Here is a 25,434-nt window from a genome sequence, read left to right as displayed (position 1 = left end):
TGGAAGGGTTTATTTGCTTGATCCCTCTGCTACATTCACACCAGACATCGAGTAACAACACCACCACCACTGAATTAAGGGATTTCCAGCAGATGGAGGTTTTCCTAAAGCATTCTGGGGGCAACACTATGGCCTTAGCTGAGAGCCGCTTTTCCTCTTAGAGTAGGAAAATCTGTCTTCACCCTAAAGCTTTCAAGATGCAACTCAGACCCCTTTTCTCTGACTGGGGGACTTTGATCTATTTGGTCGGTCCGCTCCTTCTTACTATCAGTACTGCTGCCACCACGGAGGCAGGTTCTTGAGGACACGCACAGTCTTGCTTAGGGTCCAACGAGGACCTTACAAACTTCTTGAAGTTTTGCACTTTCTCTAAGGTGAGATGGTGGAAGATAAGTAAGAAAAGAGCTATCCGAGTGGTAAAATAATGTTTTATTCCATGGATGAACAAACGCTACCATGCCACATTCTGACCTCCCTCCTACCAGATCGTGGCCAGAGCGGGCTTCCCCCGTCAGCCCTAGCTGGCTCTGCAGTTGGCCAAGCCCACTGAAACAGCACAAGCACGATCACGCAGCCTTCAGAGCGGTCATACTGGTCAGCACGTTGATCCTTCTAACCAACAGTGACGGATCACCCTAAAAATCCCGTGATGGAGATCTCCCAAGCAGACTAACTACAACTGACGTTCAGCGCTCGCGTGGGTGAAACCAAACCCCAAACATCAAAGAGACATGGACGTGTCTTCTCTGCTGACAAGATGTCAAGGACCCTCCAGCAGGACCGGAAGCTGGAGAAATCAGAACTGACATTCGGGTTGTCAACAAGCTCCAGAGGAAATGACGGTAATCAATATATTTCAAACGAGCACTTCTAGAGAGCGCAGATCAGCCAGAGTGTCGGGCATGCAAGCGAAATGCGGAACGCAGAGGGGAGCGGGGGCGCTGGGCGGAGACGGCAGGCGATGCCTGACGCAGGTTCCTGTCTTTATACACAACGAAAGGAAATTCACACTAGGACACCGCTCCACACTCGGCCAGAGGGGATCCTACAGGGCTAGTGGAGAGCATCGACGTGGCTGCTCCTGGGCGGCGGGGAGGGCACGAGCCATCCCCAGGACAGGAGCTGGGAGGCGACTCGGCTTCCTGCCACCCGAGCGCATGTGACAGACCTGGGGGTGAGGTCAACACTTTGTCTTTTTATGTTTTCAACCAAATGTCATCTGAAAAGACTTGACAACTTATCAAGGAGGCAAAGGATGGGTCGAAAGACATATGCAAGCGGACAATGCAAATCTAAGCCAAATCCAGATGTGGCTGGGTGGGAGAGGGTTTATTGGTGAATTTTTTTTAGTGAATCGTATGGATATTTCTTCCCCTCAGGGGTTTGAAATGTCTCCGCAAAGTCTGAAGATAACCTCGGAGAGAGTGGTGAGTTAGTTCTGATCTGCTTCTTCATTCAAACAACAGCAAAGCCTACACATTGACTGAAGAAAACCAAGCAAAACAAAGGAAAAAGAAAAACGGCACAGCAAAACAACCCCATGACCAGAGACAGTGTCAGGTAAAAACCATAGAAAAATACGAATTAATTCCATAAGGTTAACCATTAGCATAGCTACAGTAATACTTTGTACAGCCCCTTAAACGTGGAATCTCCTAATTACAGAAAGGAGCAAGCCAATCTATGAACAAGTACTGTTAAAATAATTGTGCTATAGTTGTTCCCATGGCGTGGTTATATCAGACAGGATGTGATGCTGCTAATGTGGACGCGGCCCTCGGTAGAGGGTGGGTCTTAATGCTACTGCTCGACAGCTTGAAATTCAGGGCCAGTTTCTTCACTGCCGTCCGTCCTTCATACCGTTCCTTGGGGAGGGGCTGTGGGATGCAGCAGTCATTCTGGGGCCAGGGGGCGGCAATGCTGTGATGGTTCCAGGCTCCGCGGAAGCCCTCGTGAGCGATGACGCATCTCCACCCGGGAAGGAGCTTGTTTCAGAAGCAAAACTGCCTTCAGGACCCGAGACACACATGCTATGGAACGATAACACTTCGTGCCCCCACCCCAGCCCTCTGCGGGAGAGGGAGGCAGGGTCCCAGTGGTACGCTGTTCTAGGAAGAGCCACGTTGTGCTTAGGGCTGGCTCCTGGTCAGTCCTCCTCCTCCTCCTCTTTTGCTGTGGCTGTCGGGAGTTTGTCCTGAATCCTGAAGCATTCCACAAAGAAGTTGATGATGGAGCGGTAGAGGTGCTGTTTGAGGGAGGCGCTGTTAAAGTAATGGCTTTCATCCGGGTAAATCTGCAAGGAAGGCACAGAGGAGTCAAGAACGCTGGCCCACCCTCCCAGTGGGACTGGGGATGCACCTGAGATGTGGAGATGACTATGGTCAGGGCCCACGCAGGCCTGAACTTAACCTGGGAAACGCATTTCCTGAACCATTTCAGTGCTCATGTCAGTGCCTTTTTCTCCTAGAAGCTTTGCCAGGTGTAGCGGGCACTCAGTGAATCGACTGACTAAACTAAAAAGCACTTCGTTCAACAGACTTTGCACTGTCTCAGTGTGCTTGTTCGAACGTGCAGCACAGAGACAAGCTCGAGAGCACAGAGGCAGCAGGAAACTGCCTGTTCCCACACCGAGTCCTGCGGCCCGGCCACCTGGGTTTGGCTCCCCGTGTGGCTCTGGACAGGTGACTTTCCTGGGCCTCAGTTTTCAGTTGTGCCAAGTGGAGATGATCATCATAAGAGAATCTAGCTCATAAAGTTTTGTGAAATTAAGTGATGTTATAATACCTATAAATCACTTAGAACGAGGCTTGGAACATAGTGAATCCTAAAAAGATGGCAGCCAGATACCCCATTACCAAACATAACAACACCCCCTATACCCTAGGGGCACTGCGCCATTTCCACACAAAGGGGCCTATCCCAGCAGGGGTTCAAGGGGAGTCTAATCCACCCAGGAGCCCGTGTCCTCCCCACGACACCAGGCTGCCTCCTGCATTTTGGACTCTGTCTCCCTTTCCCGTCATTGGAGGATGGCGCTCGCTTTCATCTTAGAGCGTTATTAATGACGTAAGTGAGCTAATGCGTGTATGTTAAGCATCAAACAGGACAAAGGATACAGAGTAGGAAGCATGGCCCCTCCTTTCCTGGGTCCCCTCCCTTGGTGCCATTATCTGGAGTTGATCATTGTGACAAATTCATTGAGTGTCTGTTGAAACGTCGCTGTGCCTGAGGCACGGCCCTGCGCGCCGGGGTCCCTTTCGCCGCCTCTGGCTGATCCAACATAGCCGCTGTCTTGCGGAGCAATCCACATCAGCACGGAGGGCTGCCGTTTCACCTACCACGGCTGCACCGTGTGTGTAAAATGTGTCTCATAACGCTGCGGCAGCTATCGCGTCTACGACGACCCAAACATTTTCAGAGGGGAGCTCAAATGTGACATTAACTCCGTCCTTCCTGCCCTATTCATCAACCCCTGGGCCAAACTCCCTCCCTGCAGGAAGCTCTGCACGACTGGCCCAGGCCACAGGTGACCCTCCACAAGACAGCATGCAGGAAGGCCAGGAGCTGGCAACAGAGGCGGCCAGCGGTCAGTGCCAGGGCACCAGGAGACAGGGCGCTCGGCTGAGGAAATCTCCCATTTATCTCTGGACCTGAAATGACCATCGGGGTCATGCCTGTTTTACTGAAGGAACCAGTGGTCAGGAAGGAAATGGAGGAAGTTTCCAGAAGGAGCATTGTGCACCACTGGAAGGAGCCCAGCCTTGAGCTGTTGGGTCCGTACTTGATGCCAATAGGACGAAGCCGTGAGTCTGGCTCTTGGAAAGGGGAACGCTCTTTAACTGCTGCTCAGCCACAGACGATTCTGGAGCCTCCTGCCAGCATTTGTCAGTGTGCGGTGTTGTCCGGGGGAGGCTAGTGAGAGGGGGCTCAGGACCCACTCACACTGCTCTCACCAGCACTGGGACAAGAGCCCCATCTTCACACACCAGGGACACCATCACCTCACTGTAGGGTGGTGTGCTGGTTGGTGTGGCCTTGCTCACGGCCTGGAGTGGAGGCGGGGGTGGGTGGTGGTGGTGGTGGAGCTCCAAAGGGGCTTAAACACAGCCTGAGCGCAGAACCGAGCTATCGCTAATTCGTAGAAAAAGTAAGCCGGTGCTAATGTGTCTGATCTGACCTGCCCCCGCCCATCTCCCGGAACCATAACGCAGGTGTGCTGAGGAAATGGGACGCACCGACTGCACTCAGTGCTTTCTGCATGGAAAGGACTGTCTCTCTCCCAGTGCGAAACCCAGTGGATGGGCATATACTGTACCTGCAAGCTGTAATTAGCCTTTCCCTTAATTAGTTGTGTGATGAGTTCTGCGGTGTGCTGGAAATGGATTTTTTCTGTTAAAAAAAAAAAGAGGAAAGTGTTTGTCAAAACCCATAACATCATCAATGGTGACGCTTTCACCAGATATGCAGTGAATCGACATCCTTAGTCCTCACCATCAGCGGTTGCGTGAATGATCAGAAACTGCTGTTCCTCCAGCGCTGACACGCGATGGGCCACCTTGGTCATCTGCACACACAGGGGCAAGGGGAGAGCATCAGCGGGCCTCACCGCAGGCAGCAAGGTCTTGTTACTAGAAATCTGACTGAGAAGGTGGGTGCCGTGCATTGGAAACAGAAAGTTCTGGGAGAATTGGGATGCTTCATTGGAACCGCTAGCTGTTTTAGCTCCTGGTCTTGTGTGTTGGGGAAGTGATTTATAGGTATCTGCAATGAAATGCACAGCTCATCCCGGAAGCCTCAGCTCTCCCTTATGTGAACTCCTTTCAGGAAGAGGAAGGGGTGGGAGAGAAGATGGGAGAAGAGAAAGAGAGTTTCTCCCACTGCAGGTGGTCTCAGAGGGCCATCGTTTCACCTGGTGCCATTAGGAGGTGACGTCCTGGTCAGACAGTTCTGTTGTCCATGTGGGAGTTTCAACACTGAAGCCACAGTCCTGCCCTGCAGAACCCTGGCCTCTCATGCACCCAGGTGTGACGTCTGCAGTGACTCAACTGAATGGCTCTGACCTAGCAGGAGGTATCAGAGTCTGCTGTCCCTCCACCAATAGCTTATTCTCCAGAAGTAGAACCCGCCTTGGGCGCAGGGGAGCCGGCGGTCACCCACACCCAATGCCTAGGGGCCCTGGGACAGACTCCTCCATCCAAAGATGTTCTCGGCTCTCTTCCCCATCCCTCAAGCTCTAGAACGGGAAAGCAGACTGACCCGAGAAAGGTCACAGTCCCCTCAGTTCACAGTGTGGTGGAAGGATGGACCCAAAGGTTTCCTTAGAGTGGACAGGGAGAGAACAGCGGGCCCGGGAAGGGAGGGTGGGTTAGAGCGGGGCTGGGGGTTGGAGGGGCGGGAGAGGGAATTTGGAGAAGAGGTTGACAGAGGTCATCAGATTCCCCACTTGTGCCCAAACATACCTCGTATGCTCTGTTGTCAAGTCCGTGGAGGCCCAAGTACCTCTCGGAAAATGCAGATGCTGGACACAAACAGAGGGAGGAGGGTTACCCTGGGGGTGTGGCGCTCCCCGCACTCTGGGGACGCCCATGGCACAGGGCTGGGGCGTGGAGGGCTGACGCACTTACATGCACACGGGAGAGGTTTGTTTTTAAAAAACTGTCTCAACCTCTTGCGTCCTTACACGGGGAATCCGAGAGTACCATACCAATAAATTGTCAGTGTGGTGGCTGGTTGGTTTGTAGCAGGAGAGCAAAACCTTAATTACGCAAAACCTACTTAATTGGAATCCTAAATAAACAGGATACCTCTCACTTCATTTTGACATACAGGAAAAGGGAACAAATGCTAAGAGAGCACATTTCCGTGAGGATTTACTTAGTTTTTTAACAAGTCTAAGCATGTTTCCTTTCTATCCCAAAGCCTGGCTCCGGGTCCGGGTTCTGGATGAGGGCTCAGGGGCTGCCCTGTCGGGGAAGTCAGGATGCAAAGAGCCCCAAACAGCTTCCCCAGGTTTCAGGGAATCCATAGGTAAGTGGAAGAGACAGTGTGGCGGCTTTCCCTCTTGGGCACTGTGACAAAGCCAAGCGTGGGGGGATGCTGGTGTTTGTGTGCATTCAAATCAGGCAGGTTTGAAATAGCATGATTAAAAAAATTATGAAAGTCTCACTGAGTTTGAAAAGTATGAAATATGCTACATGTATTCCCATTGGAAAATTAATTTTAATTGTTAAAATTTTGAATTAGGAGAGCTCTTGTACGATTATAAGTTGAAATTCGCATTAGAGCTCTTTGTAAAGACTAGCACATCTGTTTTGAGTCTTTTGGCTGCAGGAACCAGTGGGCTGCTGGACCCCACCGTGACCCCTGGGTTGTTTCCCGCGGTCCAGTAGTGCTGAGATGGGGCACGTGGAAGGGTGCAGCCAGGGGAGTAGGACCTGTGCCTTTGAACCAGAGGGAGCACAGGCTTCGAGCAGGGCTCCCGCAGACCAGCGACAAGAAGCGCTCCTGGTTTGCCATCTTACTAGTGAGCGTAGTGCAGTGCGGGTAGCAGGCTAACAGCCAGCCTCCCTGTAGCCCTGGCCTGAGGGCAAGTTCTCAGACCCACATGAAAGACCTCTCTGCACATTTAAATAAGAGGTTAATGTCACAAAGCCATGCACATTCGGAGGAAAGGGGCTGGCTGACCAGAAGGAGGAGAAGGTAGGGAGCCTCGAACCCCAAAACAGTGACAGTAGAGGCACCTCTGTGCCTGGGCAGAGGTCTGGCTCCCACAGCTGGGAGGCCTGATCTCCGCCTGGTCCCTTCAGCAAGTCATCCTGACACCCCGTCCCCCATCTCAGGCTTCTGGCCATGGGAAAGGCAGTCTCCCCAAGGAACGGTGCTGGCCAGGGGCTGCCAGGGAGGAGGGCAGGCAGAGAGCAGAGCAGAGCTGAGCCATCACATCTCCCCCAGTGCTCACCAAGTAGCTGCCATGCTCCTCACTAACCTCTGCCCGCCAAACACCCCCACGCCCCAGACACAGACCCAGTGCAGGGCCCTGCCCAGGCTCCGGGAGCAAAGAGGAAGGGCAGCCCTCAGGGACGGCAGCACACCTCTGTCCCTCCTGCTCGCAGGCGAGGGTTTTCCAACTCCGCCTATTGTGAGTGGAACCACTAGCTGTTTTAGCTCCTGGTCTTGGGTGTTGGGGAAGTGATTCATAGGTATCAGTGGATTGACCACTTTCATCCAACAAGTGACTTGAAACCAGGTTCTCTCTATGAGGTTCACCCATTAGCCACACAACCCTGTGGTAGTTTATCCTCAACTGTGGGCGCCTGAGGGGAGGGAGGCAGGTGGAACGCAGTGCCGAAGGGGAGGGCAGTGGGGCCATGCTGTGGCCCAACACGTCTAGTCAAGACCTTACCGTAGAGCTTGAAGTCTGTTATTGGAGACAGGGCAGAGCCGCAGGTGAAAATCTGACCTTGGTTTTCACCCTTTGCTGGGAGGATGTAAGTGCTCAGGTACCCGCCATAATCCTGAGAGAGAGAGAGGGAAGGGAGAAAAGTGGGAGTCAACGTCAACAACGCAGTCGTGGAAAGAGCCTCAGACATAATAAGATCAGCCACTCGAGCAACCATTTTCACATTGTTTTTACTTTTAACTTAAAACTCTTTAGGGGGTAAAAAGATGAAAAGCAGATACCTTTCCAGCTAGTTATGTGATGTGAGTCTTCCCAGCTTTTGTGCCTCAGTTTCAAGGGGTGGGACGAGGAAGCGTGATAGTGAAGTGGAAATGCGACTGTAGACTAGGAAATGCCATGTAAGGGTAAGGCTATTATCAAGTCCCCTCCAAATCAGCACTTTTGTACAGCTCTTCTTGCTGCCTTCCTTGTCTAGGGAAACCAATCATTCCACGTGATTCTGAGGGAGGGCCCACCAGGAAGCAGTGTCAAAGGGCGCCTGTACTGGTCTGCCATGATGCTCAGCTCAGGGGTCTACATGAGACAGACATGCACCCGTGTCCTGTCCATGGGTAATTCCATAAATTCCTGTATTGCCCTTCCTTGGGATTGACATGAAGACCCCTACTTCAATGTGGGCCTCTCAGAGAGAGTAAAATGTTACATCATTATCTGCCACGGGTGCCTTCAAAGTTGCTTGATTCAGATGTGCTCCAGTCCCCCAAAAGACCCAAAGGGAATGGGACACAGATGTGATGTTTTGATGAGTGAAGGTGGGGAGGGCCAGGAGCAAAGGCTCCAGAGAACAAGGGTATGGCATGGGGACTGCGTGTGTGAATGTGTGAGCATGTGTGAGCATGTGTGTGTGGAGTGTGGGAACCCACAGACGTGATGGAGACAGTCTGTGGAGCCCACACCATGCCAAACTCACTGTAGGATTAACCGCTTATCACCTATATGTTTGCTCCGTTATATTATTTTCTAATAGTTTCCTTCAGTACAACAGGAATATCTTGTCTTAATGGCAATAAAAGAGTCTTTTTGGTTTCTGGCCGATAATATTTATTGCCAATGGGATCTACAAGTCCTTATAAGTCCTTCTGCAGTTTGTTTTTAAAAAAAGTGTTGGCTGACACCACCAAATGCTGACAAGGATGTGGAGCACCAGGAACGCTGACTCATTGCTGGTGGGAACGCAAAAGGGTGCAGCCTCTTTGGACGGGAGTTTGGAGATTTCTTACAAAAGTAAACATACTTTTACCATACGATCCAGCAATCACGCTCCTTGGTATTTATTCAAGGAGCTGAAAATTTATATCTACATGAAAACCCGCACATGGATGGTTATGGCAGCTTTATTCGTGATTGTCAAAACTTGGAATCAACCAAGATGTCTTTCAGTCAGTGAATGGATAAATAAAGTGTGGTACATCCAGAGAATGGAATATTATTTAGCACTAAAAACAGATGCTCTATCAAGACATGAAACGACTTGGAAGAAAGCTAAATGCATATCACTAAGAGGAAGAAGCCAATCTGAAAAGGCTGCACACTGTATGATTCCAACTATAAGACCTTCTGGAAAAGGCAAAACTGTGGAGACAGTAAAAAGAGCAGTGGTTGCCAGGGGTTGCTGCGGAGGGATGAACAGGCGGGGCAGAGAGCATCTTTACGGCAGTGAAAATACTCAGTTTGATACCTTAATGATGGACACATGTCATTATACATTCGTCTAAACCCATAGAATGTGCAACAGCAAGAGGGAACCGTCGTGTAAACTATGGGCTCTGGGTGATAATGATGTGTCAAGGCAGGTTCATCAATAGTAATAAATGTACCCCTCTGGGGAGGGATGTTGATAACGAGGGAGGCTGTGTCTGTGGAGGGAAAGGGGAATTCTCTGTACTTTGCTCTCGATTTTGTTGTGAACCTAAAACTGCTCTGAAAAATAAAGTTTTTAAGAAAAAAAGCACTGAACACATTTTTCCTAGAGAACCTCAGGGCCTAGACTAGGGCTTCAGCGAGAGGCTACCCGTAGCCTACAGGCCAGAACCTGCAGAACGCAGCCCACAGGTGTCCCTCCCTCGTCCCCCAGGACACCTGTAGAGCAGCCACAGCTCCAGGGGGCCTCTGCGGCTCCAGGAGGTCCTGTGCTCCGTGATGAAGGGGGCACAGGGCCCGGGCTGTACCCAGACTCACTGAGGTGGACTGAGGAAGGAAACAGGGGGAGAGCCTGCAGAACGCTGATCAGCTAAAAGAACCAACGGCTCATTTCCTCCGAGGAGAAATGCAATTATGGGTCCACAACACCTCCATCTAAGGGGCACTACTGCATGCGGCAGGGGGCCACTGAGGCAGAATGGATGGGGAAAGGTGCCCAGCAAAGAGCACTGGACACACTCCCTTTGCCTGTCCCAGTGACAGAGTGAGGTGAACTGCATTCTTGAAAGGTGTACAGGTTCCCCTTTCCACCCAGCACACTCTCTGCCCATGCCGCTGAATCAATCACTTTGGGGAAAGCCTGTTTGCTATTAGCTGACTCCTACATCTTCTTTGTCCAGAGTGAATTTTTTTTTTCCCTGAGTAAGATTGGATCTGAGCTAACAACTGTTGCCAATCTTCCTCTTTTTTTTGTTTGAAGAAGATTGGCCATGAGCTAACATCTGCGCCAATCTTCCTTAATTTGTATGTGGGTTGCCACATACAAATACATAACAACTGTTCCCAATCTTCCTCTTTTTCTGCTTGAAGAAGATTCACCTTGAGCTAACATCTGTGCCAATCTTCCTGTAATTTGCTTCCATAATTTGTATGTGGGTTGCCGTCACAGCACAGCTGCTGAGTGGTATAAGTCTGTGCCCAGGATCCGAAGCTGCAAACCCAGGCCACTGAAGTGGAGTATGCCAGACTTAACCACTACGCCACGGGGCTGGCCCCCAGAATGAATTTTGAAAGGTCCCAGGGGTTGGGCTATGTTGAGATGCTCGCCTTGGGAATGCAGCCAGAGAAGGGAGGCCGAGCTCTCAGGAATAGCATCACGTGTGTTTGGAGAGGAGCCAAGACTGGACACAGAGTGACCCAGGCCTGGGCGCTCTGCCTTGAGCTGGCAGCAGTCTGTGGGGCAGTAACTTTCCCATGTGGGAGGGGATGGGTGATAAGTGTTGTCACCCCAAGTGACACTTATAATCCATCCAGCTCGCTCTGAGCCCCTCACAGGGGCCTCCCTAGCACAGAATGAGCCTCTCGGTCCCTGTGTCCAGGCTCGAGTCCCTCCCCTAGGAAGTAAGTGTGGAGGGGGTGTGGGAGGGCTCCAGGACGCCATTTCTGGGGTCACCCTACAGGGTGGGGCCACGTCTCAAATGCGCACTGCTCCCATCGAATGCTGGGCTCGGAGGTTCCGGAGGAGATGCTGTAAGAGGTGCTCCTGTGATCACCTGTTCAAGCCTCCACCTGCAGGCAGGTCCCTGCGAGGCACCGCTGACGGGCCTCTGCTGCCTGCGAGCCGTCCTCTCAGACGGAAGACGGATCCGGGTCTATCCCTCTGTGCTCTCGCCTTCTTGAGATCAAGAGGCCAAGGGTCCAGGCCATCTGAGAATGGGGGACCACGTGCCCCGGTGATACTAGGGGGCCCTCCACAGACCTGACTCCCAGCCACGGGCCACCACTGCACCAGGCTACAGCCTTCGGATATGGGCCATCCCCTGGAAGCTTCTCTGGCTTGACAGCTCAGAGTGTGACCTCCCACTCCCTCCCTTCCATTTCAGCGAACCTGCTCAATTAATGTGGCTGCTGCACAAGAAGATATGTAGAAGTAAGGACGCCTGCCTCCCTTCTTTCCTGGGGCAGGCTTACGCCAGGAAAGCAATTAGGAACCTGACGGAGCGCTCCCACAGGACCTGGCTTCTTTCTTCCTTTCCTTCCAGATGATGTAAAAGAAACATTGACAAATGAGCCGGGCAGACGACGGCTCCCTTTGCTGGAACCACTCAGTGCCCAACCTCTCGCTCTTAAGAGAGTAACTGCTCGCACACCCGACCAGAGACACCCGCAGTCAACCAGGACAGCTCAGTGTTCTTGAACAGGAGGTGTTCAGACAAGAAGCAGCCGAGCTCACCTTCCCAAACACGGCCACACGCGTCTTGTCGATGTACTGCTCTTTCAGCATCGTCCTGCAAGGTCAGAGGAGAGAGGAGTCAGCGCACATCATGGCTGTGTTTTGCATCTCTGTGTCCCAGAACGGTGCTTTCCAACCATTCCAAGCATAAAAGCCCCTATTTAGATCAAAAGAAATACTGGAATTCTGATATGATTGTTTTTGGCTTTTATTTACTTAGTGTATAGGCAGGATGCCCACATTAATCTCAGGGCGCCCTTGCCGTAACTCTGGAGAACGTCCAGGGATGTCAAGCTTGCTGGCTGAGAACCATGAATACAAAGCAGCCAAGGCTCTTCTGGAGACTTTCAGGTCTGCTGGGTCCCTGTCCTCCTGTTGCCATCCACCCCTCACCTGGACCACGTGACTCCCAACCACCCCCGGACTCTGGGCGGGGCCTCCGGGCTTAGCAGGGAGAGAAGACGCTCTGGGTCTGTGCAGGGCGCTGGGCACCCACCCCACCTGCACTGTCCTTTGTCCCGATTCCTGGGAAGGGGTCCCCGTCTTGGACCTATTTGGTGGTAGAATCACCCCTGCCTTGTGCTTCCTGCCTTGGAGGTGACTGGCTCAATGCCCCTGATCCTTGCCAGAATCTCCGCCGCCCTCCCCAGGGGTCCCTTGTTTCCCCATGAAACGACAAGAATCTTTCTGGTTTGGGGCCCTAATTCAGCAGCAGGAGTCCTGCCACTTGCTGGCTGATGACTGGCTACTTTCTGCATCTTCACACGTCACCTCTTTCCCTATGCCCACGGCCGCCAGAGGCCCCTTCCCTCCCACTGCCCTGGCACTCCTGCTGCCATCTCACCCTTGGTGGTTATTTTCTGGTTTCTGTTTACTAGGTTGTGCGGGCTGGCTGGAGCCACCCCATCACCAGTAACTGCCCTTCTCAGGCTGAAGGGAGTGCGAACTCTGGGTACGGGGCCCCCAGAGCCAACTCTTCAAAGACCCCACGTCCCCGGACATGGCCAGTCCTTCATGGTTAGGACAGTGCTTTGACTGCTGATGCCAGCAGTGAATGGATATAAGTCCTGGGCGCAGGGGCCCCAGCTTGTAAGCAGAAATTTCCTTGATTTCTCACAATTATAAAAATTCAGGTGACTTTTCATTGTCATTACGTTATTGTTTATTTCAGTATAATGGGTTTCCCCAGATTACTGGTGGAAAATTGATGATTTGTGCATGTTTACGTTATGGCTTGGTTTAAGTTTGATTTCATTTTAGAATATTAGTGGAGAGCAAGAAAAAATACTACCTCCTCCTCCTCCATCATCCTCCTCATCATCCATCTGTTGAGTATGTGTGTAAGGCTCTGTGCTAGGTCTTGGGGACAAATGTTGACTAATTTATTGGCCTTGCTTCCAAGAAGCTTCCATTGCCACTGAGTCAGGATATCTTGTGTCCAATTCCTGCTCAGCTACTAAGGAACTGTGGGACCTCCAGACATGGCACTTAAACTTCCCAGGTCTCAGTTCTGGGGAGAAAAGGAACAGGCTCCAGATGTTGGGGAGGGCACTAGACTCAGTGAGGGGTTAAGCTCCGGACCGTAACAAGCAAATTGTGTTGAGTCTGCATCCTAAAGGATGTCTCCTCAGCCCGTTCCAGATGCAGGCAATCGGGAATGTGCCGGCCAGGCCACAGAAACTGCCTATCCCTGGAGAAAATACGCCACGATATCAAGATTAGTGGGTCTCTCCAGTGAAGAGCTGGATCACCTGACCACCCATGGTGACACCCACGTCAACAGGTCACTCTCTACACACAGAACTGGCACCCGGGTTAAGTGCCTCTCTCTTATTAATAAAGAGGCAGAAATGTAAGATTTCATCAGAAATCTAAGAAATCTTCCAGATGAGAGAGCCCAAAACACCTGGATCAATAAAGGTAAAATAGCATGCTCTTGCATGAAGAAAGAGGATTAGCAAGTTTAAGGTGTCACACCTGAAGATAAACATTCAACAGAAAGGCTGGAAAATAGGACAGAAAAGGTACTTGGAGAATAAATTCAGAAGCACCAAGACCAGCATAATAAAAGTTCCAGAAAGAAAGAACAGAGAAAAGAGAAATTATCAACACACGATATCAAAAACCTTCCAGGACCAAAGGACAATTAATTATTCCCCAGGTTGAAAAGGCCCACACCGAGCACTGAAATCGCAGAATTCCGCGGATTAAAGAGGTCCTTCTTCTGAAAGGAAGAAAGAAATAGGCCATATACAAAGACCAGCAAACAGGATGACATAGCTTTTCTCATCACCAGCACTGGATGGTGGAAGATTCTAAGGCTTTCTAGACAGAAGTTATTTTCTATGTAGATTTTATGTCTAGATAAACAATAATACCAGGCATGGGGATAGAATAAAGACTTTTTTTTTTTTCCTTTTTCTCCCCAAAGCCCCCCGGTACATAGTTGTATATTCTTAGCTGTGGGTCCTTCTAGTTGTGGTATGTGGGGCGCTGCCTCAGCGTGGCTCAATGAATGGTGCCATGTCCGCGCCCAGGATTCGAACTGACGAAACACTGGGCCGCCTGCAGTGGAGCGCGCGAAGTTAACCGCTCGGCCACGGGGCCGGCCCCAGAATAAAGACATCTTCTAGATATATGAAGGAATAAATAAATAAAAATGAAGACATACATCTATTGTTCCTTAGCACATGACCCAGGGAGGGTGTGATACTGAAGAACTAAGCCCCCAGATGCTACCAGAAGTCACTGGGGGAGAAATCACGAGGACGTGATAACCGTATTCAGAAATATGGAGCGAATGAGCAGGACGGTGTGGGAAGGGCAAGGGGATTTGTTGTCGATTTAAGCAGTTGTTATGGGTTAAACTCCGAAAATTATGTGCAAGTCCTAATCCCCAAAACCTCCGAGTGTGACCGTATTTGGAGTTAGGGTCCATGGCTGATGTCATTCTATAGGACGAGATGACCATGAAGCAGGGTGGGGTCCTGGTCCAATACGGCTGGTGTCCTCATAAGAGGAGAGAGACACAGACACACGGGGGAAGATGGCCATGTGAAGACGGAGGTTGGCATGACACATCTACGAGCCGAGGAATGCCAAAGATTGCCAGCAAACACCAGAAGCTGGAAGAGCTGAGGAAGGATTCCCTTACAGTTTGCAGAGGGAGCTCGGCCCTGCCCACACCTTGATTTTGGTGTTCCAGCCCTGGGAAACTAATGTAGACTGTAATACACTTGCTTGTTAAGAACGCTGTGCAGGCATCACAGGATAGCCTGGGAGACTTCAACACGTCTGCCTGGCTTGAGATTCAGAAGCACACTCACACCCTAGGTCATGGGCTACGGAACACGCAGGCATGCCCACACATCTTGAACCAGTGAATACGTTTCTCCAAGTTCCTGAATCTTCTCCTGACCCAAATCCCCGATGTGCATCTGGGAACATCTGGTGGGATGGTCTGGGACAGCCGGCTCTTTCCGCAACCAGTCAACCTGGTCATATGAGGATTCTGCCCCATGGCCAGACGTCCAGACCACATCTGCTGGGGTCCAGCAGCAGCTTGTCGAGACAACCGAGCATGGAAAGAGCCACACACATAGCGAAGGGCACGGAGCCAGGGTCTCAGGCTCCACTCCAATTTGTCAAATAGCTCAGATTTTTGTTCTTAGCCCTGCTTCCCAGTCTGCAGGCAGCCTTGGGCGTTTGGCAAGCTCTTCAACTAATTTCCGGTGACTCACTTCCTGATCTAATAGCCATCAATCCTGGTAATGATCCTCATCTGTAAAACACCCTGGAGTCCTCCAAGGATACTTTTTTTATCCAATACCAAGTATTTTTATTATCTTATAGTTATATTTTCACTTTTCACCCGAGAAAATCCCTTGCGATGATTTCTTTCCTAGTCAACAGCAGAACTCCAAGATAAAGCAGAGCTGGTTTCATACGTAGGGAGCACTTCTGATTACTGGTGGTCAGAGGCACAGCACAGAGTGGAAGCAGAATCAATCCGGGGGTCCTTCTTGACCGGGCACGCCCGAGTGCAGCTCCATGCCAGGGTCTGCAGAAGACCCGGAGAGAGGACGAGGCAGGACGGGGCTCCAGCCCTCAAGAAGTGCGGTCCACCGGGGGAGGGGGGCTAACACCCAGGAAGCAGCAGCAACACTGACTGCATGGCGGGACGTGATGTGTGCACGTCACGTGGCCCAAACAGTCGTCGCTGAAGGAGCTGAGACCCAGCAAGGACTGGAACCAGAGGAAAACCCTGGAGTTGGTGAGGACGGTGAGAACCATGCAGACGGGAGGTCAGGAGACGACCTCTGAGGCGACAGCACAGGGTCCCGAGTGAGCGTGGGGTGTTTCTGGGACCGTATGGAGACTTCAGGAGTGGGGACAAGAGGGCGAGTTTGCATGTGGTGCACCTCACCTCTCCTTCCAAGAGAACCTGCCCTGAGGGCTGCAGTTGGCTGATGGCCACCGGCGGCCACATTTTCTGACCTGTCATGGTGTCCATGCTGTGCCAAGCTGTCCCTGCCAGTGCCTGAGCATGTCAGGCACCCTAGAGCCATGCCCTGGCTGCCTGGCATACGATCCTCCACTGGGTTCCCGGTCAGGCTGGTGGAGACGCTGGGAGCCTCGCTGCCTTTGGAGGCCCTTCTCACCCAATCTCTCATCGTCCCCATCCTTCCATGGAGTCAGAGCCACCGCAGTCTGCTGGCTCTCCCGCTGCTGCGCTCCCACACTGCATGCTTCACTAATGCTCCCTCCGAAAACCTTCCGCATGTCTAAGTCCCTCTTGATCCCCTTCTTGGAGACCCAAGCTGACGAAGCTCCCGCAGACCACACAGCTGCTCTCAGCACCTTCAAAATCAGGGAACTTCACAGCCAGAGACTCAGTTTGGCAAGAAAGAGGGGGCCAATGGGAGAGATGAGGTCAAGCAGTTTGTCCTGCTCTGTGCCATAGGGCGGGCGCAGCATTGTGTGGGGCACAGAATTTACCACCCAGCTCTGTCTCCCAAGGCAGAAGCCTCACATCCCCCACCCCTCCATCTCCATATTTACGCATTTACCAAATCTTGCTGACTCTGCCTCGGAAGTGCCTCCTGAGTTATTCTCCTCCCTCCCTCTCCAGGACTGCTGACTCCATGTCTGGCTCCCTGCTCAGGGGCATAGGAAGCTGAAGCCTGAGGCGTGCCCAGGCCCTCAGGTCTGTGCCCCTCCCCTCTCTTCTGGCTGCACTAGCTGCCCTTGACCCTCTCTGACCAGAGCTTCCCCATGTACGGTAAGGAGGTAGTCATCCCACCTGCTGCCTTTGCTTCTGGCAGTCACGGGGCCACATCCATGGAGTACCCAGCCCATGCTGGCGATGGCAGGCAGGCTCTGGGTCCCATCAGTTTTCCTCTATCTCCCCACCCTCTTCCTTCTCCATCCACACAGGGGTGGCTGCCTCTCCACTTCCCCTCCACTCACTCTCCACGTGACTCCACTGAGCTCTGCGCCTTGGGACAATGGATGAGCGGTATGAACAGAGCCAATGGCTCCTGTGCCCTCTGGCTTCTGGTGGGTTCAGCCAATGGGGGGCACCAGCAGGGGTCCAGTGGGAGGGAGGAGTGGTCAGGGCACTGGTCCCCGGCTCCCTCCCTGCACAGCTCCTGTCAGGTGCTCCCTCCCCATGACGGGCCTCCTCCTAGGGTCTTGGTAATCGCTGTGGCTAGCCCCAGGATACTACAGCAGCCTCTGGATCTCCCTAACCCTGCCCAGGCCTTTGTAAACATGCACTTTATTCATCTCTCCTCAAATTCCCCAGTTTGAGCATTTCCTGCCAGGACTCTGACCCATAAAACTTGCTACACTGTTACCAAAATTATAACTTTGAAAAATAAAGTTGACCTTGCTGTTTTCCTGCTAAGAAAACCTCTTGTGGACCTCTGCTGCTTATAGGGCAAGCAGCAACTCCTTAAGGTGATGTGGGACATGTCTCACAGTCTAGCCTTGTCCCATCTCTCCATGCATCATCTAGCCCTCCAAGGTCCACCCTACCTCTCTGTGTATCTCCTACCCTCTCCGTGATCCACCCTACCTCTCCATGCATCTCCTGCGCCCTCCATGGCCCATAAACACTGTGGTGCTCCATGTGCTGTGCAAGGGCTGTCTCTTTGCATTACCTTAAGCCTTTGCTCACCATATTTTCTCTACTTAGAATGTGCATCTCCAATTTTCTTCCTGGCAAATCCCTATTAATCCTTTGAGGTCTTGGGCAAAGGCCACCTCCTCCCAGAAGCCCTTCCAGGCAGGGTCTGTGCTTTTGCAGCCTGTGCCCCGAGCGTCAGTGTGGCTCCACCTCTGCCTAACCCACCCACTCACTTGACTGCCCTCTTCCCTTACACAGCGAGCAGCTCACCTGGGAGAGGACTCTGCCCAAGTCAGCTGTGATGGGAAGCATGACGCAGCAGGACAAAAGCACGAAGTTGAGGAAGATGGGAGACCCGCTAAGGGGCTGGGAGCTCTGGGAGTCAGTGCGATGGGCTGGCCTCACGGTTTCTTAAACTGATAAAACTGGGCTGTTTCTTCCTGGCTAATGAAAATACAGACCCAGATCCTGAAAAGCTTTGTAGAGTTCTCTATGGCTTGAAACATTTGAGTCTTAGCTTCCTGAGAAAGGTCTGCATGTTTTAGGAGGGCTGTAAGGTTTGTGATGATTTCTGTCTGCTTGTAAGCCTCAGTGGCCCACAGTTGACATTATTTACTGTTTTTCCGGGGCAGGTTCTGCCTTGTTTTTGAACAGATGGCCGGATCAATTCCTTATTTTTAGAAAACACTGCAAGTGTGAAACAGCCTTTTGCCCTCTTGTCCCTGTGCTCGGAGGGGGCCAGCCAGACGCAGCCAAGAGCCTGCAGGGGAGCAGGCTGCGGGCGGGCCTGAAGGACGCTGTGTCCTTCCGCCTGGGGCCTCGGTGGGCTGGAGAGGCCTCTGAGCTTCACTGGGAGGAGTCAGACCAGGGTGGGGAGGACAGGAGAGAGCAGCAGGCAGGTGGAAGAGGACTAAAGGAGGAGGGATACCGAGGGAGGAAGACTTTGCTGTCATCTCTGCAGGACAAGCCCCCACACAGCTGCTGATCTAAGGGCCACTCCTGCCTCCAAGCCCAGCCCGGGTCCCCGGACACTGCTGGTTGCTGACCCGCACCCACCTGCTCCTCCTCCTTCCCAAGAGAGCCCCACTGTGCTGTTATCCAGCCTTCCTTCCTCTGTCGGGGGAGGCGGACCGCCCCCAGGCCAGGGGTTCCCACTGGGTCTCATGGCGAGTGTCCACACTCCTCTTGCTGGTGATGGGTTCTGGGTTCTGGACTGGGCAGGGAGATGTAAGGAGAGGTTTTCTGGGTGCTTCTGGGGAGGCTCCTCCCATCCTTTCTGGAAGTTTCTGAAAGTGGCTCCCTCCCCAACCTGCTGGAGGTGAATGAAGAAGCATGGAGCGAGGTGCTCCTGGCAGCCGTCCTGTGAGCATGAGGAGAATCGGCTCAGGATGAGGGCATCATGGTCGGCCGAGCAGAGAGGTGGAGAGAGGCTGGATCTCTGGTGGCATTGATGGGTCTCTGGATCACTCACTCCTGAGGCTGCCATCCCTCCAGATTTCTACAGTCAATATAGTCCCTTATTTTGAAAGCATGGTTGACATTGAAAGCATGTGTTGTTAACCTCCAGGCAACAGCATCCTAACAGAGGCGCCTTCCCGGACCATCGGTCCTCCGGGATTCCTCCTCGTCTGCATCTTCTGTCTGTAACACACACAGGGCTCTGGACATACTGCCTGTCTCTCTTCAACCAGCTCGCAGCTCCCTCGAGGAGACGGGGCCACTCATTGTTTCATCCACTTAAAAGTTAGTTACTGAGAGCATACCACATGCCACTCATCTTTTTAAAAACAAGAGAGAAACGTGATGGAAAGTCAGGAAAGTGAAATCTTTTAAACCTGCAAGGCACACAGGCCTGATCATAGGTGAGGTGAGATGCTAAGCTCACCGACAGCTCTTCAGTGAATGAGCATTTGCTCGTCTGGGCACTGTGTTCTACCTTCTCCAGACGCCCGGGGCCAGCATCAGCTCCCTCTTCAGCATGAAGATGACAATCGTCATCATTTGAGCCCCTGTGTTTTTCCTGGCCCTTCTTCTCATTCCGAGTCGGCGAGTGTGTAGATTCAGTCGAGCTGTTCTCGCCGCACCTCTCAGTGGTTAAGTCCTGTTGAGCTGCAGTCCGTGCGCCATGAGACCGTGAAGACTGTATTTCTACCCAGTGAGCCCGAGGCCAGCTGTAGCCTGGCACAGGCTCTTGATGTCTTTTTTTTCCAGGGCAACGATAAAACTCAATAAATAATTTTGAGCATCTGTCCCTTGACGCTAAGCTTCTTTTTGTAACACTCTGTTCTCTGTACACACTCTGTAACACTCTACTGGTCTTGCTGACTCAGTGACAGGGACATGAAGGAAGGATGAGACAAAAATGTGCCACTCTTCAGGGCTGAGCAGAGTTTTCTGACCAAGCCCACAGATGGGCACAGTGGTCCCTTTTCTCAGTAGTGGCTCCATCCCCACTCATATTCTCTTTCTCTCTCTTTTTGTCCTTCCTTCCCTCCCTCCCCTCTCACCCCCTTGTGACGAATGGCAAAGATGTGTGTGGACACTGGCCAATATCTGTGATCATGGGGAAGCCATGAAGATTCACCTCATGGTCTCTGCACCTTGTTTTTTTTTTTGAGGAAGATTAGCTCTGAGCTAACATCTGTTGCCAATCCTCCTCTTTTTGCTGAGGAAGACTGGCCCTGAGCTAACATCCATGCCCATCTTCCTCTCCTTTCTATGCGGGACGCCTGCCACAGCATGGCTTGTCAAGCTGTGCCATGTCCACACCCGGGATCCAAACCGGTGAACCCTGGGCCGCCGAAGTGGAACATTCGCACTTAACCTCTGTGCCACTGGGCCGGCCCCATGCACCTTGTTTTAATCAACTAAATGAGCAAGCTACCGAGCTATGCAAAAACCAGCATAAAAGTCTTTGACAGAATAACCCTAGTCGTTTCCCTTGAAATCCACTTTGGAATTATGGACAGAGTTTTGTAAGTACGAGCAAATTGCGTGCAAAATGTGTGCCCTGACAAGAAACGTACATCTGGAGAGGACCATGGTGCAGCCAAGCCAGGAGACGCAACCTCCCCCCGCCTCCCCCGGGTCGACGGTGCCCGCCGGGAGGGGTCCTCACCGCACAGCCTCCATCTGGTCCTTCTCCTCCAGGGAGCCCAGCCTTCTCCTCACTTCATGCAGGAGCTTAGTTCCTTGGAAGCCACTGCCTCGGCCGTCACATTTCACCACCACGGCTCCATGGCTGCTCACCATCACCGTTTCCCAGGTCACCTCAAACTTCTCCGCCACGCTCTGGCTCCCTGGGGTGCCATCCCTGGAAAAGACCGTCCCTGGCCTCAGCATGCCTCATGGGGCAGCGGCTAGTCTATCAGACACTGGGGCCTGAGGATGCTCTCCTAAGGGACTCTCCCCGCCCCAGGAGGGTGTCCGTGACCCCTGCCTGCCACGTGTCTGCCTCCATATCCCAGGTTCTGTCACCCCGGGTGGGCGAGTCAGCATTCTCCACACACCTGTAGGGGGATGAGGAAAGGGAGCACTCAGAGGGCCACCCCAAAGCACAGTGGCACCAGCACAGACTGTCACCGAAGGGCCTTTACTTAGTGAGAGAAACTCAGAAAGTCCTCCCAACTTCTCCTTTTGGCTTGCCTTTCCAACGTTGTGTGGCTCTTTCCTGGGTTCTAGACATCTCAGGCTGCCCCCCTCAGTCCCTATCACGTGAGCGACAAGAAAGCGTTTGCTCCTTTTAGCAGCACCTTTGGTTTGAAGAAATGATCTCTCTTTTTGGCTAACTCCGAAGACACAGCACACAAGCTGATCGGGGTGGTCTTTCTTATTTGCATCTCCTCAGAAGACGAGGCTGCCTGTTCCCTGCGAGGCAGGGGATCAGACCAGCCGAGCCCTTCGCTGGGTGGTTATATTGTGCCTGTGTCTTCCCTGCTCCTCACTCAGGGACATCACTCTGCCAGCTAAAACCATCCATGGCGGTGAGTTTACACCATGGAAGTTGGCCAGTGCTACTAACAGGGCCCTTTTAAACGGAGGCTCCGTTGCGGAGAGCACTAGCACACTCATGGGCACGAGGGAGACTTGCAAAGTACTCTTCCATTTGATGGGGACGGGATGAGCAAGGCCAGCGCCAGGTCCAGCCTCTCTCCCAGCCACAGCAACAGATGGCAAGGCCCATTCTGAGAGCCGGCCAACTGAAGATGCTCTGGCTGGTCCTTCCTCCAAGGAGGTGACAGCTACCACTGCCATAACCATCATGACTTTCTGCCAAAGACTGAGGGCATGCAGGCAAGGTGTGTGTGTGTGTGTGAGACTCAGGAGTACTGCATCTGAGGGCTGCAGGTGAAAGACCGCTGTGATGATATGATTCTGATATACGGGAAGTGCGTGTTCTGTTTTCTTTTGGGTTTTTTTGTTTTAAACAGGCATCACTTGACACAGTTTCTTTGGTGTCTTGAGGTCCCCAAACCACAGTGCTGTCGCATTTGAAGTCATAGTGAAAAGCCCTACAGGAGACTAAGGTGGCTGCACGGCAGCCTGTCGCGCATGTGGTTGGTGTGGGCAGGTCCTGCCTGCATTCGCGGAACGGGCTGCCGTGACTGGGCGATGCCTCCCGTCCTTCTGAAAGGACGGCGAGCTGTTTTGTAAACTGGGAAGCCTTTTAGGATTTCCCTTAAGATTACCGAAGAACCAGTGTTTAGGGCAAGAAAGCTGTCAAAGAAAGCATCTTTGAGAAAGTGACGAAAATCTGGCCTAATCAGGGAGAAAGGGGGCAGTGTGGGAGGAGTGTGTGCGTGTGAGTGTGGGGGTGTGAGTGTGGGGTGTGTGTGGGTGTGAGTGTGTGTGTATGGGGTGTGTGTGGGTGTATACACGTAGAAGTGCATGTGTCAGTGTGTGTGTGTGTGCGTGTTGGGGTTGTTGGCAAAGTTCTAACTATGTCCAGACAGTGAGGAAAGTGGGCTGATTGCACCCCGGAATCAGATGTTGGAATCTGAGCCACGAGGCATCCTTATGATGAAGCCGTTCTGTTACTTAGGACTGAGCCCCCGGGCCGGGCCGGGCACGATGAGCAGGCTTAATCCAGTTATTTGACGTTGACTCAGGTGGGTGACTTCACTATCATGCCTAAAACAACCCCAGTGCAGGCCTCTGCCCTATCCTGACCCTGTCCTGTAAACACGGGGGGTGGCTCCCCCAGGGGCACGGGAGACCTCACTCTTTTTCTCTGCTCTGAGGGCCTTGAAAGGACAGAGAGGTGGACAGCACGTGTTAAATGATGTGAGTGGAGCCTGCTTTTGAAAGGCTTCCGTGCGTGCGTGGTGTGAGTACCAGTTAACCTTAGCCTAAACCTCGGGGCGGGCGGTTAGCATCTGAAGTACCCGCTGGGGGCAGGAACCCCCATCAGGATGCGGCACCTTCAGAGGTGTGTAGAGAGCTCTTAGGAAGCTGTTCTGGAGCTCTAACCCAGAGGGCTGTTCATTAATAGGAGAAGTCTCTGAAATAATTCTTTGCTGCAAAGGACTTCTTTGCATTCAAGGCACTTTCGAAGCTGAAAATGCTGCTGCTCAGCTCGGGCACCCTCACACAGGGTGGGCAGTGGGCAGCCAGCTGGCCTGGCAGAGCCTGCTGCCTCTGTGCCTGGGGCCCTGCCCAGGATGACTGCCCGCCGTCAGCTTTCACACCCGTTCTGAGCCCATCACCGTGGCATGATCCGTGGAATTTGACTTAAGACCTGCTTTCATTGTAGTGAATTGCCCCAAAGTGGATGGGGGCGAGGGGAAGCAGAGCCCCCCCTTTCCTTTAACATCTGGGGGTCTCCGATAGTTATGAAAAGAACCTGACATTTGCTGACGGGCTAAACTGTCTTAAGATTGTGGTGTGCAGCAACATCACTTCTCCCATTTGTAATTTTCTTAAGAATTCAACGTTCCTGTTTCATGGGGTCATTGAGTTCCCAGGCAACACCCCGAGAAAGAAAGGGGGGACCATACTTACACCACCAGGAGCAAGGGGTAGTGGGCAGTGTCGGTGAAGGTAGCTGGCTTGAGGATCTGAACGGGCAAGTCTAGGCACAAACAGAACACAGAGCAGCGTGTTAGGGGGCGACAGCGACCAGGAAGGAAGGGGTGAGGCCGGGCTCTGGCCTCGATGTGTCCCTCCAGGAGGGTGTGGGGGAAGGGCATTTGGAGTGGGCACTGGCGGGTCCATCACAGACAGCGGCTGGCCCCTATTTTCATCTCCGTGACTGGGTGGCTGAGTGACCTTGAGCAAGTCACTCAACATCTTTGAAACTCAGTTTCTGCGTCTGAAGCTTAAATTCAATCTTGCAGAGTGTGTTGAAAAACAGAAAAGACTGAATCACCAGGACCACTTGCTCACAGCAGAAATCCAGGCAGGGAGGAATGAGCCCCCGGGGACAGCGTGGGTCTCTGCCAGGCAGCTGCTGCAACATGCAAGGAAGTAGGGCTGGATACTGGGGAGCTGTGGCGATGGGGAGAGGAAGACACCCAGGGGTGGGGGTGGGGGGTGGGGGGTGGGGGGCGGGGGGCAGGGGCAACAGCCCAGAAGAGGAGGCTGAGAGCCCCTGGGGACGGTTTGTGCAAAGCTGGGGGCTATGTCGGCCTCAATGTTTGCAGGTTGGTGCTGGGCAGGTCTGGCTGCCTGTGGAACACACTAAAGGACAGTGGAGGGAGCTGGTGCAGCCCTTGTTTCTGCAAGCTCGTTTGGATCTGGTCCTTGGCTGTGTGGGATCCAGCTGGGCAGGGAGGGGGCAGTTTCCTTCACAGTTTCTTCTGTTCTCTCCAAAACAAACCTTCCTGCCCAAGTTAGAAATGGTTTATTGATGTTAACTACAACCAGATTAGCAATTAAATTGGAATTAGTGGCTTTTTCAGTACAATTACTATAGATACACGCCAGGCTGGGGGGTTGGCTTAGCAGCCTGCTCTGACCAGGGTCTCATTACTGATTCTGGCTGAATGTTAATGGCTTGCAAATTGGATCAATGGCCCAGGGACCTGCAGAAAGGCAGGCGTTGGACTTTATCGTTGAAATATCCATAAAACATGGTCTGGGCTGCTCTCTGCCACTGATAAGCCCACGGGCAGACCTTGGCCATGACTGGCTGAATACATTTCCAGAGAGCCCTTAGGAAAGCCTTAGCTTTTCTCGAAGGAAAGCCTCAGCCTCTGGTTGCATTAAATGAAAAAAACAAAACCTCAAAAACAAAAACTGGTCGGTACAGTGACATCTTCCAGGTTTTCTGCGGCCCCATAGGGGTGATGTTCAGACGCCGGTCCCCACACACAGCTATGCCTGTCTCTTCATTCCCATTTACCTGTCAAGTAAAACCTCACCCTCGAATGAAACCTCAGGCGCAAGGGTGGGAAAGTCGATTCTTTGTTTCTAAAGGTCTTTTTCTGCATTTTCCGCGGAGGGGGAGGCATTCACCCCTTAGCGCTTTAGGACTTGGGAAACATTGCTGTGAACAGCAGCGTGAAGAGCGGATGGGAGAGGAGGGCATGGGTTTAGGAGATGAGAAGGACTCTTGTAAAGGAGTACCCTCTGGCTGCAAAGCAAGAGATGTGAGAAAACTGAGGGAGGGTTCTGGAAAATTTACTGACCGGGGGACAGGGGAATTTGAAGTCTGGCCATGGAGTCCACCCAGCTGGCTTCACAGGGTGTGTACGGGCCCCGTGCAAGGGCCCTCTGCTGGGCTTTAATGCTCTGCCGTCGTAATAAACTGTG

General features: G+C 52.5%; 1 protein-coding gene across 4 annotated transcripts in view; it reads right to left on the bottom strand.

Annotated features, from left to right (window-relative positions):
- Positions 1–414: 414 nt before the first annotated feature.
- The window catches only part of DPP6 (dipeptidyl peptidase like 6), a 988,762-nt gene continuing 963,742 nt past the window's right edge, over positions 415–25,434 (bottom strand). For all 4 annotated transcript variants that reach the window (XM_044765679.2, XM_044765682.2, XM_014829001.3 and 1 more), the window contains exons 19-26: positions 23,683–23,752; positions 20,801–20,995; positions 11,553–11,607; positions 7,403–7,514; positions 5,460–5,518; positions 4,492–4,564; positions 4,316–4,389; positions 415–2,293 (exon numbers count right to left, since the gene is read on the bottom strand). In XM_044765679.2, coding sequence (XP_044621614.2) covers positions 2,147–2,293; positions 4,316–4,389; positions 4,492–4,564; positions 5,460–5,518; positions 7,403–7,514; positions 11,553–11,607; positions 20,801–20,995; positions 23,683–23,752 — 785 coding nt within the window. In that variant the 3' untranslated portion in view covers positions 415–2,146. The remainder of the gene's footprint in view (positions 2,294–4,315; positions 4,390–4,491; positions 4,565–5,459; positions 5,519–7,402; positions 7,515–11,552; positions 11,608–20,800; positions 20,996–23,682; positions 23,753–25,434) is intronic.

This window comes from Equus asinus, chromosome 1 (genome assembly GCF_041296235.1).
Source record: "Equus asinus isolate D_3611 breed Donkey chromosome 1, EquAss-T2T_v2, whole genome shotgun sequence".
NCBI classification, from domain to species: Eukaryota; Metazoa; Chordata; class Mammalia; order Perissodactyla; family Equidae; genus Equus; species Equus asinus.
The sequence above is the reverse complement of the archived record's forward strand: the minus strand, read 5'-3'. Positions and strand labels throughout refer to the sequence as shown.